The sequence below is a fragment of the Lutjanus erythropterus genome, chromosome 8, assembly GCF_056507025.1.
Source record: "Lutjanus erythropterus isolate fLutEry1 chromosome 8, fLutEry1.hap2, whole genome shotgun sequence".
Classification (NCBI taxonomy): Eukaryota; Metazoa; Chordata; class Actinopteri; order Lutjaniformes; family Lutjanidae; genus Lutjanus; species Lutjanus erythropterus.
In genome coordinates, this window is record NC_139324.1 from 38,292,063 (window position 1) to 38,307,672 (window position 15,610).

The 15,610-nt window shown below is 40.0% G+C and overlaps 1 protein-coding gene across 1 annotated transcript in view; it reads right to left on the reverse strand.

The window, feature by feature from the left end:
* LOC146323266 (contactin-associated protein-like 5) overlaps window positions 1-15,610 on the reverse strand; it is a 143,117-nt gene that overhangs the window by 74,785 nt on the left and 52,722 nt on the right. The window contains exon 3 of the mRNA XM_084725479.1: window positions 10,333-10,526. Within this exon, the coding sequence (XP_084581605.1) occupies window positions 10,333-10,526 (194 nt within the window). The remainder of the gene's footprint in view (window positions 1-10,332; window positions 10,527-15,610) is intronic.

Here is a 15,610-nt window from a genome sequence, read left to right on the forward strand (position 1 = left end):
GAAGGAAGGCATTTCTCAAAATTTTAAACAGTAGTCAGACACTGGTTGTGACAACAGCCAGAGATGGATGATGGACCACCACACTCCACCACATTTAAGTGATGAAGTTCTGTGTAATATATCATTAAAAATATCTATGAATTCATATTTTTCATCAGGTACTCAAGATTTTCAGGAACAAAGCTCTTTTCTGTTAATATTTTTGATCCACTATGACACATGGTGGTCCTCTGTACACTCAGTGCAGTGCTCTCAGACAGCAGCACTCTGCACTGTTGGAGCTGCAGCTGTTGGAGACTTCCTGGACATAGTTGTCAAAAGTAATGCTGCATAAAAAAGTAAGTGTAAAAGTAGAAAATTGTGCTCGCATTAATTCATGCTCAAACTGTAGGGCGACACCACTGCAGCAATGGCGGCTTGCTATTTTTTGAATTATTATTTCAGAATCTGTAGGGATGGGAAAAGAGATCGGTACCAGAATCTAATTCAGGATTATATTTGCAGTCTGAGTAGCGCTGACCAATCATCTTTACGCACACTTTCCATGTGGAGAACAAAAGATTTTGGCTTGAAATGCAATCTTTCAGTCCACTATCTATCATGTGACAACAATTTAGCTTTTTATTAGCTTTTTAAGAGTTTATCTGCGTTCATATGCAGGTACAATCTGCTCGTAGACGTCGTCTCTCAACCCCAACTCAATTCTCACGTCTCACGTTGCTAATCTGATTGTGAACAATGAGTGGTGCAACACTGGCCATCGCTCCGGTTAACAGATGGATTAACAGATGCATTAAGGAACACTGAGGCTCAGTATTGTGAACGTGTGACCGATGATGGTGCGTGCTAAGGATCAGTCAGCGATGACCATATGAGAGACATAAAATGGTGATTTTCCAGCTATAACTTAGGCATGTTATATGATTAAAAGAAACAGATTGGGCCTTTAAAGGGAATCCCAGGGGGGAAGAAACGTCTTCACACTCTGATCTCCTGCTGGATGAAAAGAGCTGTTCACACACGGCTCTGTGTCGGGGGATGATACGTGTATGTATAGGGATGATGATGATAATCTGGACCCCCATCAGGAAGACTTTCAAACAGCTCCATACACACTGAGTGCTCAGCTAATTTACCTCTACAGCAGAGCGGAGCGGACTGCAAATATTTTACAGACAAGTGTGGAAGAACAGGATTTAAAATAGCAGCGCTCACATTTTCTGGAGAGTTTACTTTGCATCAAATATCTTTCAGCGGACTCTAAAAGCCTCTTTTCTTACATAAGAAATGACACTAAAATAACAGCCAGTGCTTCAATTGTTCTGAGGATATTTCTCAGCCAGAGTCCACATTTCATCACCTCGGAGCTGGCCCCTCTGCAGACACCAGTCATTTCCTCAGCTTTTCTCGCCCGCCTTTGGATAATTAGGTCATTATCGGCTTGTGCCATCCTGTTGTCTCCATGTCCTCTTGTGCCTTTTCAAGCTTTGCTCAGAATGTTTCAACAGACCGTCTTTGTGAGGGTTTCTAAAGGACGGAGCTGCTGCTGGGACCGAGGTCAGACACAAAACCCACAAGTGAATCTGGGGAGAAACAGAAACTCTGTTCTGACGATTGTACACATTTTCATGCGTGTGATACTTGCAGAGAGATCTACAATCCCTGTGCGTCTTATATTTTAATTGAGAGTCAGCTCACATCCTTGTCCTGAGCAAGATATTCCACTATTTGTCAGATTTCTACTAAACCTGCTGTGGTTTAAGGCTGACTGACATTTAAAATATGAAAAAACAGTAACAACACAATACCTGAATTTTGGTGCCAATACGAAAACAGTACTTCTTCTTATTATTCTTAATACCTTTTGTCTGAGGGATATAAACATGCATTTGTCTTCATAAAACTCAAAGTTGAACTATTTTATTTCAAAACCAAATTCAGTTTGATATATTCTAAGAATACGAGGTAAAATAAGAATACTGACATTCATAATACATACCAATTTACCTGTTTACCCGCAAAATGTTCCAGACAGGTTTTTTTTGAGCATTACACAACTTTCACAGCTGTTTGTTGCTCCTGTCTCAACTTTTTTGAAAGATGTTGGAGGCATAAAATGCAGGCAAAGTTTAAAATGATTAGGAAATCATTGTTTTCCATTTTTATTTATGGTTTACAAAACCTCCTTTCTTTGGAACTGGGGTTTTTATGTCACTTGCACAGGTTCCTCAGCGACATCTTTTAAACATCTATAAAATGTGTTCTTTTCAACATAAAGCACATACCACAAAGCAAATCTGAGTACACGAAAACAAGTAGAGAGAAAAGTTGACTGAGGTTCTGAAGCGCAGAGCAAAAAGGAGCAGGAGTTAAAGGGTCAATTAAGTCATTTTTACTGCAATGTTGACATTGTTCGAGAGTCTCAACTTGACATTTACCAGGAAAGCATAGCCCCACCAACTGAGGTAAAACTCTCATGAGTTTATTGCAACAGTAAAATCACTTGAAATGTCATTTGGTGTGAAGCCAGGAGGCTTTACAGGCAAACCAGCACTGATTCAGGACCATGGACGGAGCCAACAAGACACTGAGGTAAAAACTGCAGGGAGACGGTGCGTTTTCAGAGCAGTGGGCATTTGTTTTCAGGATAACAGACTGTCGCACAAATGGATTTTCGGTCCAGCGGGGCATTTTTCCAACTATTGGGGTTTCAGAATAATGGGCCGTCAGAACTATGGCATGGCACCAGCCATGGACTGCGGCACCCCAGGTTAATGTGCCACCGTGGATCTTTGGTGCATCTCTCTCACCTGCTTTTACCTCTCCACTGTCACAGCGCAATAAAGGTATGAAATTTGTCAACACAGAAGAATCAGAAGAAGATAACAGACTTGGAGCACAAAGGCCTCATGATGTGCAAAACCATCTAAAGGCAGCATGTTTGTGTTTTACAGCCTCTAACTTGGAAGACAAGTGCCTACATGCAAGGCTTGAAAAATCTATATTTTTCTTATACTGTCAGCACATCCCATGTGTAGAACCAAACCACAGATGAATATACCCGACTAACAAGTACTGTGTGTGCATCCAAAGCCTGATACATCGTCTTCCTCTGTGCTGTAGAGCTCCGAAAACACCTCACTGAGCCTCACTGTTGCACTGGCTGACACACCGTAGTTTATTTTGACTCAGTCCCGCCGTCCTGCTGCCCCAAATACTCACTAGACCATCAAATGTGGATTTATCCACCACTGGAAATAGTCTCCAACAAATGCACCTTTTCCTCCTGTGTAACATTTGTGAAAAACTACAGTGACCAGCTGTTTCATGAAATGATTGAGCCATTCTGAAAATGAAACTAATTATTCTGATGTAAGTTAAAACCCCAGTAGAACTGTACAATACTGATGCAGTTTACTGACTTTTTCAGCTTTCATTTTTCATCTCTATCTCAAAATCAGTTGTTTCATTAAAAAAAAAATCGCTTTAGTAACTTTTTAGACCAAGTTTTATTCAACATATTTCAAAAAACACCAGAGAAAACAACAAGTAGCACCAGGTCTGCTGTAAATAGTTGCAATGGAGTGAATCTCAGTCTGCCTACAGGAAGAGAAATGAGAAAAATCGCTGGATTTATTTTATTTAAAAAACTTCACTGAAACCCAGTCAGTCGTCCCTACTGACTCTTTGTCACACTTCCCCCATTAAAACAGCGTGAGAGCTGTGAGAGCTGGTTAGGTCCCGCCGTTTCCTGATGGTGATGGTGTGTGTTAGGCCGGAGATATACTTGCTGTTTAACCATGCGTTTGCGTTCACGTATGCGTCGCGTTAATTTCTAAGGACGCGCACAACCATCGCTCCAAATGGACGCAGGATACGCGAGGCAGCCATGAAGCGTAGGGATGCGTAGGGGTGCGTATGCGAACGCGTAGTTTAAAGCAAGTATATCTCCGCCCTTAGTGAATCCGAATCATTCTGAACTGACGGGCTTGTGCTCGCTGTCTGCAATCTGCATACTGCCACGCCCCCATTTCTCTGTAAGGAACACGTTTGCATTGAAAAGTATCATGGAGAAAGCTGTGAAATTGTTATAACATCACATTCAGACGTACCCTCTAATATTCTTCTTCTTCTTTTTCTTAACATAAAAGCATTTAATCATGACATTTATGATCAAACCCCTAAAAACAAGGAAAATAAAGGAAGATAAATCGACCATCAAATCTCTTTCAAGACTTCTTCTTCCCAAAGAAAGTGGTTTTTGATGAGTTCTACATTTAATTAAAAGGTGTGTTTTCACATTTCCAGGCTGTATTCATTGTGTGTACACACGGTCTGAAGTAACCCTAAATGTGTTCACACAGTATGAACTCATTCAAGACTTGTGCGTAATGTTCATACACGCTGTTTCAGCACAAAACTGTGTGTACACACTGTTGTGTTGTGTGATAAGGCCCAATCATTTTCCAGAAAAGTGTGGTTGGAAGTGTTTCTGGCAACTTATGTGATAAAAATCGCAAAAGTTGCAACATGGTAAGTCGTGACGATTGAGTCTTTGTTGCACTTCCCCCCGAAAAAACAGCATCCACCTCCAGCAGAGAGAGCCAAGGACGTCCCGAAAAAAAATAAAAAAAATCACAGATCTCAGTGTTGCAATGAATATTTACAGTTCTGGTAACTGAGGACAACTTAAAGTGTCTAAAGCACAAAGCACAAAAATCAATCAAAGATTTTATAGAAATTGAATAACTGAATATAAACTTAAATTAACAAATTTTGTGAGGCAGAGAGAGATGTCCTATCCTACAAATCAGATTCTACAGACTTAAAAAAATAATTAATAATAATAATTTGGTACAGATTGCTGCAGAAAAATCTCATAATGATAATTTTAACATATTTTTAAATCAAAATAGGAATACTGATACAAAAATTATCATTACTTACAATATTGAAAATTATGCCACAATTGCAGTATCAATCAAAAATAATCATAATTAGATATTTTCTATGTTTTAATAAACTGGGAATGATTTTTTAAATGAGAGACGCTCCTGGGCGCTATAGTGAAATATAAAACAGGGTGATATTTAAAATCTTACACGGCCAGCTTCAGGTTGTCACAAAATCTACACCAAACAAGCATCAAACTCTCTGTTTTGCGTCAGAGATTCTACAGAGATTCTAGTTTAGTGAAAATCAGCGGGACTCAAACGGCTCACGTGTTTAGCTCGTGTGAAGGTTCCCGTCATGACCTCGTGTGGAGGACAGATAAACCCACACTTCAAATCCTTTACTCCTCCATTTTGCGCCTCTGTTTCTACAACGACTCGCTGTGGCAATTATTTGACACCGCCGCTGTCAAACCGAAGGCCAGGCACCTTTTCTTTAAAAAAAAAAAAAAGAGGTAAAGGTTGAGTCTAATTTGGCAGGTGGAGTGCTGCCGAGAGCTAACAGCCGTATGAGGAGCTGCTGCTCGCTCATTAGTCTCCTCAGCTCGAGTACCGCCACTGACCTATCACCTTTGAACTTCACTTGTTAAAATGCCAGATGGACGTCAATTAGTATGAGGCAAAGGTCTAAGGGGGGAAGCCGCGGTCGGCCAGCTCGGCGCCGGCTTCATCACGCACCGCTCGCTAATTAGCTGCCAGTCATCCTGCTGCTTTTTGGGCATAATAGTGGCACGGATCTGAGGCTGGCACCGTCACTCTGACAGGTGGTCAGTCCAGCACTTTGGTCCAGACTAAAATATTTGAGACTGTACAGACACTCATAAATCCTACTGACTTATATGTGATCTTCATCTACCTCACCAGCCAACATGAGGTGTGGTTCAGACTGAAATATCACAGTGACGCAGTAAAGGCCTGGACTCTCATCATTTTCAGGGTCAGAGGCCACTTGACATTTGGTGTTGTCACCTTTTTTGGCCAAATGCCGGCGCAGCAACGTCATGAGATAAAACAATTTAAGTCCATAGAAATGATTAATTTAACTTTAAAGGTTAAGGATGACTTTATTTTTGTTCTTTTTGTTTCTTCTAAATGTTAACGCTGAGAACAGGAACACTGGCAGTCAGTCAAAGGTCAGTGATGATATCCTAAATTGTGTGTGTTGATATCAATTAATCTATAAACAAATAAATGTAAAACATGTTTAAGTTTCCTTCCCTAACAAATCTGACAAACAAAACAGTGTCAAATGAGATGCAGTTAATGCCATTTCTAGACTACTGATTAATCAATTTATTTTTAATCAGTTACATTCTTAAATAATCACTAAGATCTCTAGTTAGCATCATGAATAATAATGAGAAACTACATTTATATTTATATGAAGATAATAAGTCATTATTTTGAGATAATGAGTGAAATTCCTGCCCTGTTAGCAACATTACACAGATTCCTCTGACTCTGGTTAATGTCAGTTTTCTTCTATCGAGGTGAAATTTAATGAAATACGTCAACGTCTATGTGATGAACTGATACCAGACTTTGTTCTAATGATCACGATTTGGACGTGACGACAAAACATTAGCATGACAAACGGCAGCATGTCTGGCTAATTAACACTAGCTTACTATGCATCTGCATTTGTTCTGTGGGGGTTTGAGGAGGAGGATGTGGGGTGACGCAGAATCAGAGCGGGTCGCCGATGATGCATCTCACTCTGGCTCGCTGTCTCAGGTCTAAGCCGAGTTAGCTTAGCTGTCCCCAGCTGTCTTCTGCAATCTGGCTGGGTGACCTGTCTCCAAGTCCGCTGCGCTAACCTAGACCCTGCGCTTCCTTTTCACACGTTTATGATTGTATTTCTATCATCTATCACGCAGATATACCTGCCGTCTTTCACCATCTGACCAATGTTTGCTGAGATGTAAGCTAGCTTTAGCCTCAGTCTTTTAGCATGAACGTTATACCATGTTGTATACCGTCGTCAGCTAGAAATGAGGAGCTGCCTTTGTATACGTTTCTATGTCGTCATGTTTCAACGATTTCTCCCAATTTGTGTGAGAATGGAAAGTTTGGCAGGCTAAGCAACAGTAACTAAGGAGGGCGGAGTTTAGTGAAGGGCCAGTTCTCTTTGCCCATCTGTGTATCATCATGTTCCACCTGGGAGCAGCAGAGTCACATGTGACACCTAGTGGTAAAAGTCGGTATTAACGTTGTGATCTGCAGGTTTGAAAACTTTGGCCCAACCCTTAAAATGTAAATAAACCATTTTAATCAGTTTCCAAACAGTAGGTGCATTTCTAAATCAATAACAGTGATTCTTACAGTGTCTTTTGTCCACAGCTGATTCATATTGTATGAAAAGCTTCTTCAGTCCATTAAATCCCTTCAGCATTCTGCAGGCAGAAGGACACATGTTGATTTGGGGGCTACTTCCAATACGCATGGCCTTCATTAAATCACCAGACCGCTTCAAAGCAACCCCACACACCTCTGCTCACACCAGGCCGCTTCGTTATAACTCGTTATTCAGTTGTTTATACAGGAGACGATTGATTACAACAGCTCACCATGTCACATTTTACGATATCACGGAACCATTTACAGCATGAAATATAGTGGAAATAAAACTGAACTTGCATTGGACTGAGGTCATCAGCATTTTTTTTTATTATTTATTTATTTATTTCATTGCAAAAATTCAATAAAAACCTGCCTGAACTACAGATTTGTGGCACTGTTATTATTTTTTCCCTCCCATATGTGGTCATGCAAGAAAACACCCAAAACAAACAGTAAAACTACTTGGTTAATAAAAATGAATTGTTGTATTTCAATAGCATTTCAACAGGAGGAATCATATGATTCTGTCCCAGGCTTATTGATCCACATAAGCAGTTGATTACTGTAGCCATGATCAGTAGAAGCACTTTCCACTGTATGTTTAATCATATACATTAATATTTAAATCATTTTATTGGACTCTGTGGACATGCAGAGCTGAGCAGCTGCTTTTTATTTATCAGTCTGTGAACGTTAGCCAACATTAGCTCAGTATCTGATGGGGAGACTGAGAGCCTCAACAGGATCAATTTACTGTAGATGATAACTTATATTTTATACTTACTTTATTAGCATAAGTGGAAAACTACACAGCAAGTCAATATCAAGTCTGACACTTCTGAATGTAATGATTAAAATTATGAAAAGGCCATTTTAAATATTCGTAGTACTGAAAAGTAGTAATGTGGTTATTCTCACTGAATATGAGCTACTGTAGCCTACTTTTTCTTTATACCGACTGAAGAACATACAATTAAAGAGACTGGTTGGATTATTTGAAGTGGGGTTTTATGAAGTACTTATCCACAGTCAGTCTTTCTACCACTACCTACGATGCCAGTCGGCACATTCCCAGTTTGGAGAAGCAGAAAGTACAAGAGTACAAGAATGGAAGCGGACAAAACATATGTTAGCCTCTTGAAAAAATTGGTTGCTTTAGCTCACAGGACGCAGGAGTTGCTGGTTTATTCCTGCATCAAGCTGGTGGCTTATTTGTGTTACTGTGAGACTTCGGTGAATCCAAACTAATCTTTTAAAACTCCAAAGTCACACCACAACAGAAACAAACTAAGATATCGAAGCACTGGTAGAGTTCTGCAAGCTTAAATGACTTTTTTGCCAATGGAGTCTGGTTGAGCAAGAGATATCTGGCCTATAAAACCTCAGTTTCCCTTCAGAAAAGGTGGTCTGACAGCAAGTTAATCTTGATCTGTCTCCCATTGAAAGTCTGTGGTGCATTATGGAGCACAAAATACAACAACAGAGACTCTGGGCTGTTGAGCACCTTGAGTCATATAACAAGCAAGACTGAAAGAATTTCACTTTAAAAACAACAATTAGTGTCCTCAGTTCCCGAATGCTTACTGAGCATCGTTAAAAGAAAAGGTGATGTATCACAGTGGTAAACATTATCCTGTCCCAACCTTTGTGACATGTTGCAGGCACCAAATTCAGAATGAGCGTATATTTACAAAAACATATATTGAATTTCTTGTCTTTGTACAGTGCAAAATCGGTACCAAGACAGGAGTGCAGTTTGGTCAGTTGTCTATTTGTAGATGATACATTTTAAACAGGTGTGGAGGAAGATAAATAATTCAAAACAACACGCAGCGGTGATGTGGGGTTCACCCCCACGCTTGCCATGCTCTCTCAATTTTAACATAATGACAGAAAATTCCACCACACCACTGCGACAGGCCAGCGGGGTCCTGGCTGGATTGATTCATCAAAAACTCACATGTTGGCATGAACCTGTTCTTACCTCCTCCTGCTGTGACAATCACTGTGTGGGCTTTTTTTTGTTCACGACTGAATGCTTTTGTTAAACAGTCCAGGTGTACAGTAAGTGGGGCCAATATGAAAGATCATAAAAATTAATGAACACACACACACAAGCACATCAGGAAGTTAAAACAAGAAAAACAGCCTCTGAGACCCACTGTGATATTACATTAACAAAGAGGAAAGTGCAGTACATACAGCTAGAATAAAATGTGTCTAATGCGAAGAAAAGATTTGTTCCTGTTTCATACAGTGGTTCAATGAAACAAAGCTTCACAGGAGACAAGACACCAAAGTTTCTTATGATCCAGTGGTGTAGGCAACCTGAGTGTTTGTGGGAACCTGAACAAGGTCTTGTCTTTGTATTTTTTTTTCTTTCTGCCTACATCTGAACATTCACTTGGGAGACTCGAGGGAAAACATGTCCTCATACAAGACAACATGACGCAAGTTGAAGAAAGACTCAGCAACCTGCTGCTTTAACACACATCCAGCAAATACATCTGCACAGAAAACCTCCTGATCAGCTGAATCACTGCGCTCTGTCACAGTGGAGACATGGTGACTGCACGACAGTGGTCTCTCTTCAGTAATGACACCAAGAGAAATACTTGATGTAACTTCAGTTCTAGAGAATGAAGTAACTGAATGCAACAGCCCGCCGTTGCCTTATTTACCTGGCCCAAATTAATGCTGAAGCTTTTGCCGAACGAGTAAGTGTCTGTTTATGAGTGGTAAGAAATAATTAATAATCTTGTAGAAGGTGTAGATCTTTATAACTGTTAAATTGAGAAAAAATGTTGATGGAGTTTGGCAGGCATGATCAGAGTCTGCTTGGATCCACTTAGGTACAAACAGACCTGAGGCCCGACCTGACCGGATTCAGAGCACTAGAAAAAGTCAAATCAACGGCGTCTGTCTCACATTGCTCAAAAATGTGATTCCACTGCAACACAGCTGAGCATCATTCAGGAACCTCAAAGGAAAAAGTCCATTCTAACATCATAACCAAAATGTCTGAAGTGTAAAGACTCACCCCTCCTCCGTCCTCCTGTCTGTACTGTTTCCACACCTGGCCTGTGTCGCTGTAGAGCAGCAGGTACCTGCTGACCCAGTCCGAGCTGTCGGAGCGCCCCTGTGTGGCCACAGCTGTCACCTCCATCCGGTCCCTGAGGTCCACCTGGAGCCAGGGCTCCCGGTCTGTCACCATGGGAGACCAGCCTCCTGCTCCTTAGGAGAGCAGAAAAACACGCAGAGAGTACATGTGTTATGTACATAATGCCACTAGGGGTCTCTCACGTTAAAACAAGAATAAAAGACGCAGTTTGATGATGCGTAGCTTAAAAATGGGGGATGTTTTCCCTTTAAAACATCCACCATCGCTGATGACAATCTGTCTGACATGAATCGGGCAGAAATCATGTTCATGTTTAAGGTAATATTAAGGTCTTAATCATCACCTGTTCACATTTGCCAACTTCCTGACGTATCAGTTGTAGCATGCTTTCCAGGAAGTTATAGCAACTAGCTAGAAACAGGTAACAGGGAACATCCTGTTAACTTACAGAAATTAGGGACGGAGCAGTCTGGGATTTTTAGAAATTTCAGATGGAGATGCAACTTCTAACTTTGTTCAACATAAGAAGACGCACAATGAGCGGTATCTCAAGGTTAATATGAACATAGTCAGTGAGCTGATGCTTAGCTAACATTAGCTTAACAGCTAAATAACTTTGTAAAACAATGAGGCTGGAAACACAGTTACATTATGACTTGTTTAGGAGTCAAAACTCAAAGTTTAGGACTTGGGACTTGAGTGCAAAAACTTATATGTGAGTCCTGTCCTGTCATGATAAAGGTCATGTGAAAACAAAATCTGTGATTATTCCTTACGGTGATAATGTCTCATGGCTCAGATGAGAGAGGCTCTAATCCATAGAGATATAACAGACTATTTTAACCTCATGATCAGGCTCTCACTGTTCTCCACTGCCAGTTTACACAATTCAGAGGTTTGACAACATCTTTGGATTTGTTTTTGATCCGAAAAAAACTGTGTGAAATGAAAGATCAAAGACACTGAGCATGTCCAAATCTCAGGACCTGAACTCACAGCAGGTCCTGTTCTGAGAGCTGAGCGTGTCCAGAGATAAAACTCAGCGGGGAACAACTACACCACTTTGTGGAACAAATCAAGAAAACTTCACTCAGGTTTCAAATTGAAGAAAAGAAACTTTACTTAAGCCTCAGAAGAATACAGATGATGAGCATGAGTTTTGAAGAGTGTTTCTTTCACTGTGCAGCACAGGGAGATTTCACAGCTGTCATGAAACCGCTTCTTTTTTATGTTTTTTTTTTTGTCCTTTTCTGCCTTTAATTGAGATAGAACAGCTGGAGATATGACAGAACAAAGACATGCCACAAAGGCGTGCAGGCTGGAATCAAACCCACGGCTGCTGCAGACACTTCAAAGCTTCAGTAAATGGGTTTGCACACTCTGCACTGACTGCAATTTTCATGGCCGATTCTGATTTCTGATTTTTGATGCGTCTGACCTGCCGATTCTGATTTTGGCCAATTCTGATTTTTAATCTAAGAACTATAATTCACAGAACTCACAAAGATCTTTGTCACTGTAAAATTAAACTGGATGTTCATAATAACACTGACTATTAAATAACTTTTACATTTTCTCCAAAAGTGCTCCAGGTTACAGCCACGCCTTATTATATTAATAAATTAAAATTATGCACCAAAGGCGAGCACGATCTTGTGAGATCTAATAAGAAATGTGGTTTCACACGAGCTCAAACTGTCTGGTTCCAGTTTCTGGCCGGTTGATAGTTGCATCCCTATTTTTCTAACAAGATCGAAATTCAGAGCAAGGTTTTATACCATTGCAACAGCAGTATGCTAAAACCATCGGTTGACGGCTGGAATAATCAAGAGGTCTGAGTGAAACAAAAGGTGAGTGATACTCAAGAAATCCCAGACAGGTTACTTAAAGGGTAACTTTGGTATTTTTCTGAATTCACTGAGTTGCACGTGAAAATATCAGTAGAGGAGCGAGAGTCAGACATCAGAGAAGCAGCGGGGAGAAACAGTGTTTAGAGACAGAATTTTTCACTAAAGTGGTAAATTAATGGTTTATTTCAACCAAAGCAGAGCTGGTGATTGTTGTAACAGTGGAAAGACAAACCAATATGGTTGATGAGTTTTATTTTGTTTCTCTCAGTTTGAAGTGAAAGTGTTTTATAATGATAATTGCTGTAAATAGAGTCTGGTGGCTTTGACAGGAGTGATACAATAGCTGTTTCTGGTTAAATAAAAAGGGTCTCCTCTTTAACAAAAGGGTCTACCTCTGGAGGGGTCCTTTCAATAATGTTGTTAGACACTTAAAATGCCAATCTGAGTCTGAGTGAATAAAACAAGCACTTTTGGTGGACATACACCGACAGCACGCAATTGCTCAGATGGATTACATCGCAGCCCTTTTTTGTGGCTGAAGGCTGCAGCAATCTTTTTTTTTTTTGGCAACAATTGTTGTCCCTATTAGTCACTTAACGCCAAAAACATGGGAAGTAGTTTCCAGGTCGAAAAATACAGAAGTTACTCAACACAATCTGATCCAATCTGCCGGCACTAAGTCTGTCTGCCTGCCTTAGGGGTGTAAATTTTACTCACATTGCAGTTCACAACTGCCTCTCAAAGGTTATCTCACTGGATGAGTAGTTCAAAGGGTTTTACCCGCAGGGGTCTATAAATCAATGTAAATAGTTTCAACACAGAGATTACTGTCAAACAGAAAGACAGGCACTAAACAAAGACAATAAAATCAAACTAAACTATGGCAGAATTGCAGTGTTGAAACAAATCAAGAGCTATTTGATTTTATCGGTGTCTCGGGACAGACTGAATTTGTTGAAATATTTATGGAAGGTCGGATCCAAATCGAAGATTACTCACAAGTTTCTAGCCTCACGGGTGCACTGCAGAGCCCGGGAAGCTTATGTCTGATTTATAGTATCCCTGGGTCAACAAACCATCATTTCGGTTTCATCAGTGTTGAATATGAGAAAGTTCCTTGACATCCAGGACTTTATGCCAGTGAGACAGGTTGTGAGTGAGTTAATTTAGGAGGGATCTGATGGATTTATGGACAAGTGGACTTGTCTATCATCAGCGTATAAATGGAAAGAAATATCATAAATGTGGATAACTTGACGCAGTGATGACATGCAGGTAGAGAACTGTAAATGGCCAAAAATAGACCCTTGAGGAACACCACAGGTAATATTTACCTGGCCTGAGGAAACATTCCCAACTGATTCTGCAAAGGTTCTACTGCTCAGGTTAGATTTTCCAGTCTAGACTGGTCCCAGTCACGCAAACTGAGTTAGGGAAGTAACAAAGGGGGGGGGGGGGGGGGTATTCATAATAATACTTATTTTGCATCATCGTGCACTGCCTTCCAAACATCAGGCATGATTTCAGCCTTAATGGATGGAACAATACACATGGAGAAGATAGATCCTTGGTTCATCCATCAGTGTGTATCACATGACAAATGTTAAAAGACAAAACAAAAGCAAAAAAACTGAATTATGTAACATGAAAAAGATGTAAAACACATAAGATGTAACAAGACAAAAATGACAGAACAAGATGAAAATTATGTAAAAAAAAACACAAGTGAAGGAGTCTCACCCGCAGAGAAAAGATGAGGTTTGCTTTGCACAGAAATGTCTTTCAGAGGATGACTTTTTAATTTTAAACTTTGAGCCTGTCCTTTTTCACTCTTGCTTGAGTGAAGACGGTGAGCCAGTACGTTGACTTTTACCGGTCTTCTTTTCTGTATCTGTGCCTCCACTTGAATAAAGAATGTGTGAACGTTTGCCCCCTTTGATTAATATGCTGCAAACTCAGCCAGGGGGTCTAGCTAGTTAGACCTAAGAAATGGTCATTTATAAAGGGTATGAGTTGGGAGTAAACCACTTTCTCCAGTATTTTGGCCCAAAAGGGTAATTTAGAAATGGGTCTAAAATTATTACAGATTTCAGTGTGGAGGTTAGGTATTTTCGATAAGGGATGCACAACAGAGGATTTAAAAATCAGAGAAAAAACTCCTGAGGATAAAGACTTATTGCGAAAAATATCTAAAGATGAAATCCTCTTTGAAAGATCTTGTGGGTAAAACATCTAAAGGAGAGGAGGAAGGTTTCGTGCCATTAATCATCCTCGGTAAGTCAGCCTGGGAAACCAGATAAAAAGAATTAAAAATCCAATATACCTCTGCGTGGTAGAATAACTGGAGATGGCGTGATTTGGGCTTTAATGCTATAAACTTTATTGACAAAGAAGAATTGAAATTTCTCACATCTCTCAAGAGAAGGGACTTCATTTAAATCAGGAGGGTGATGGATAAAAGAGTCGATGGTTCTAAATAGCAGTTAGGGGTTGTGAGGATCTGCAGCAATAAGATGTATTTCATGTAATTTATTCCACGTTTGGTGAGTTGGGGTGTCCAGATCAGTCCACATGGTTCGATCTGCATGTGGACCCTGGACAAAATTCAACCATCTTAGTGTGAAATCAAGTTTTGCTGCTTTTTAAAGTAATAATTCCCAAAATACTGATGCAGAGTTGCAGTGAAAAGACAAGACAGATGCAAGCTATATTATACTCTGCAGCGCTCTGAGTGGCACCAGGGTAACTACCTGAATGTGGGCATTTTTCATTGGTTTAACTGGGAAACTGGGCATGCGTGAAACCGATCATATTGTAACTTTATGTTGGATATCTGCTCTATTAACTTCAACACACAGCTCCTCTCAGCTCGCCGGAGCAGCTGCAATCTGTCCGTCTGTGACACAGCTTTCAGTGTTGATTGGCTATTACTATTGATATCTAACCAATCAGATACAAGATACAGATACAATACAAGAAGGTTGTGTAGCAGAATTCTGATGTAGTTCCCTCTTTGATCAATTAGGTTGTTTTATAAGTAATAATAACTAATTATATTATACTGTATAATGTATAATTATCTATTATAGAGTATATCTTATAATATATTTTAATACAGTTAAACAGTGTTTCCCAAACTTTTCCCTGGGTATGCAAATGACAAACCAAAGCCACAATAAGCCTTATCAATAAATTCTGGTAATTGTTCATTCCTGCGTGAATTAACATTCCTGACCATCACCCTTTATTATTCTGATGCTTTTTATTGAAAACATACACAAGTTAAAACTTTATGAATGAGAAATTAATTCATTTAGGCTGAGTTATCAGGTCATCTCACTGTTTTT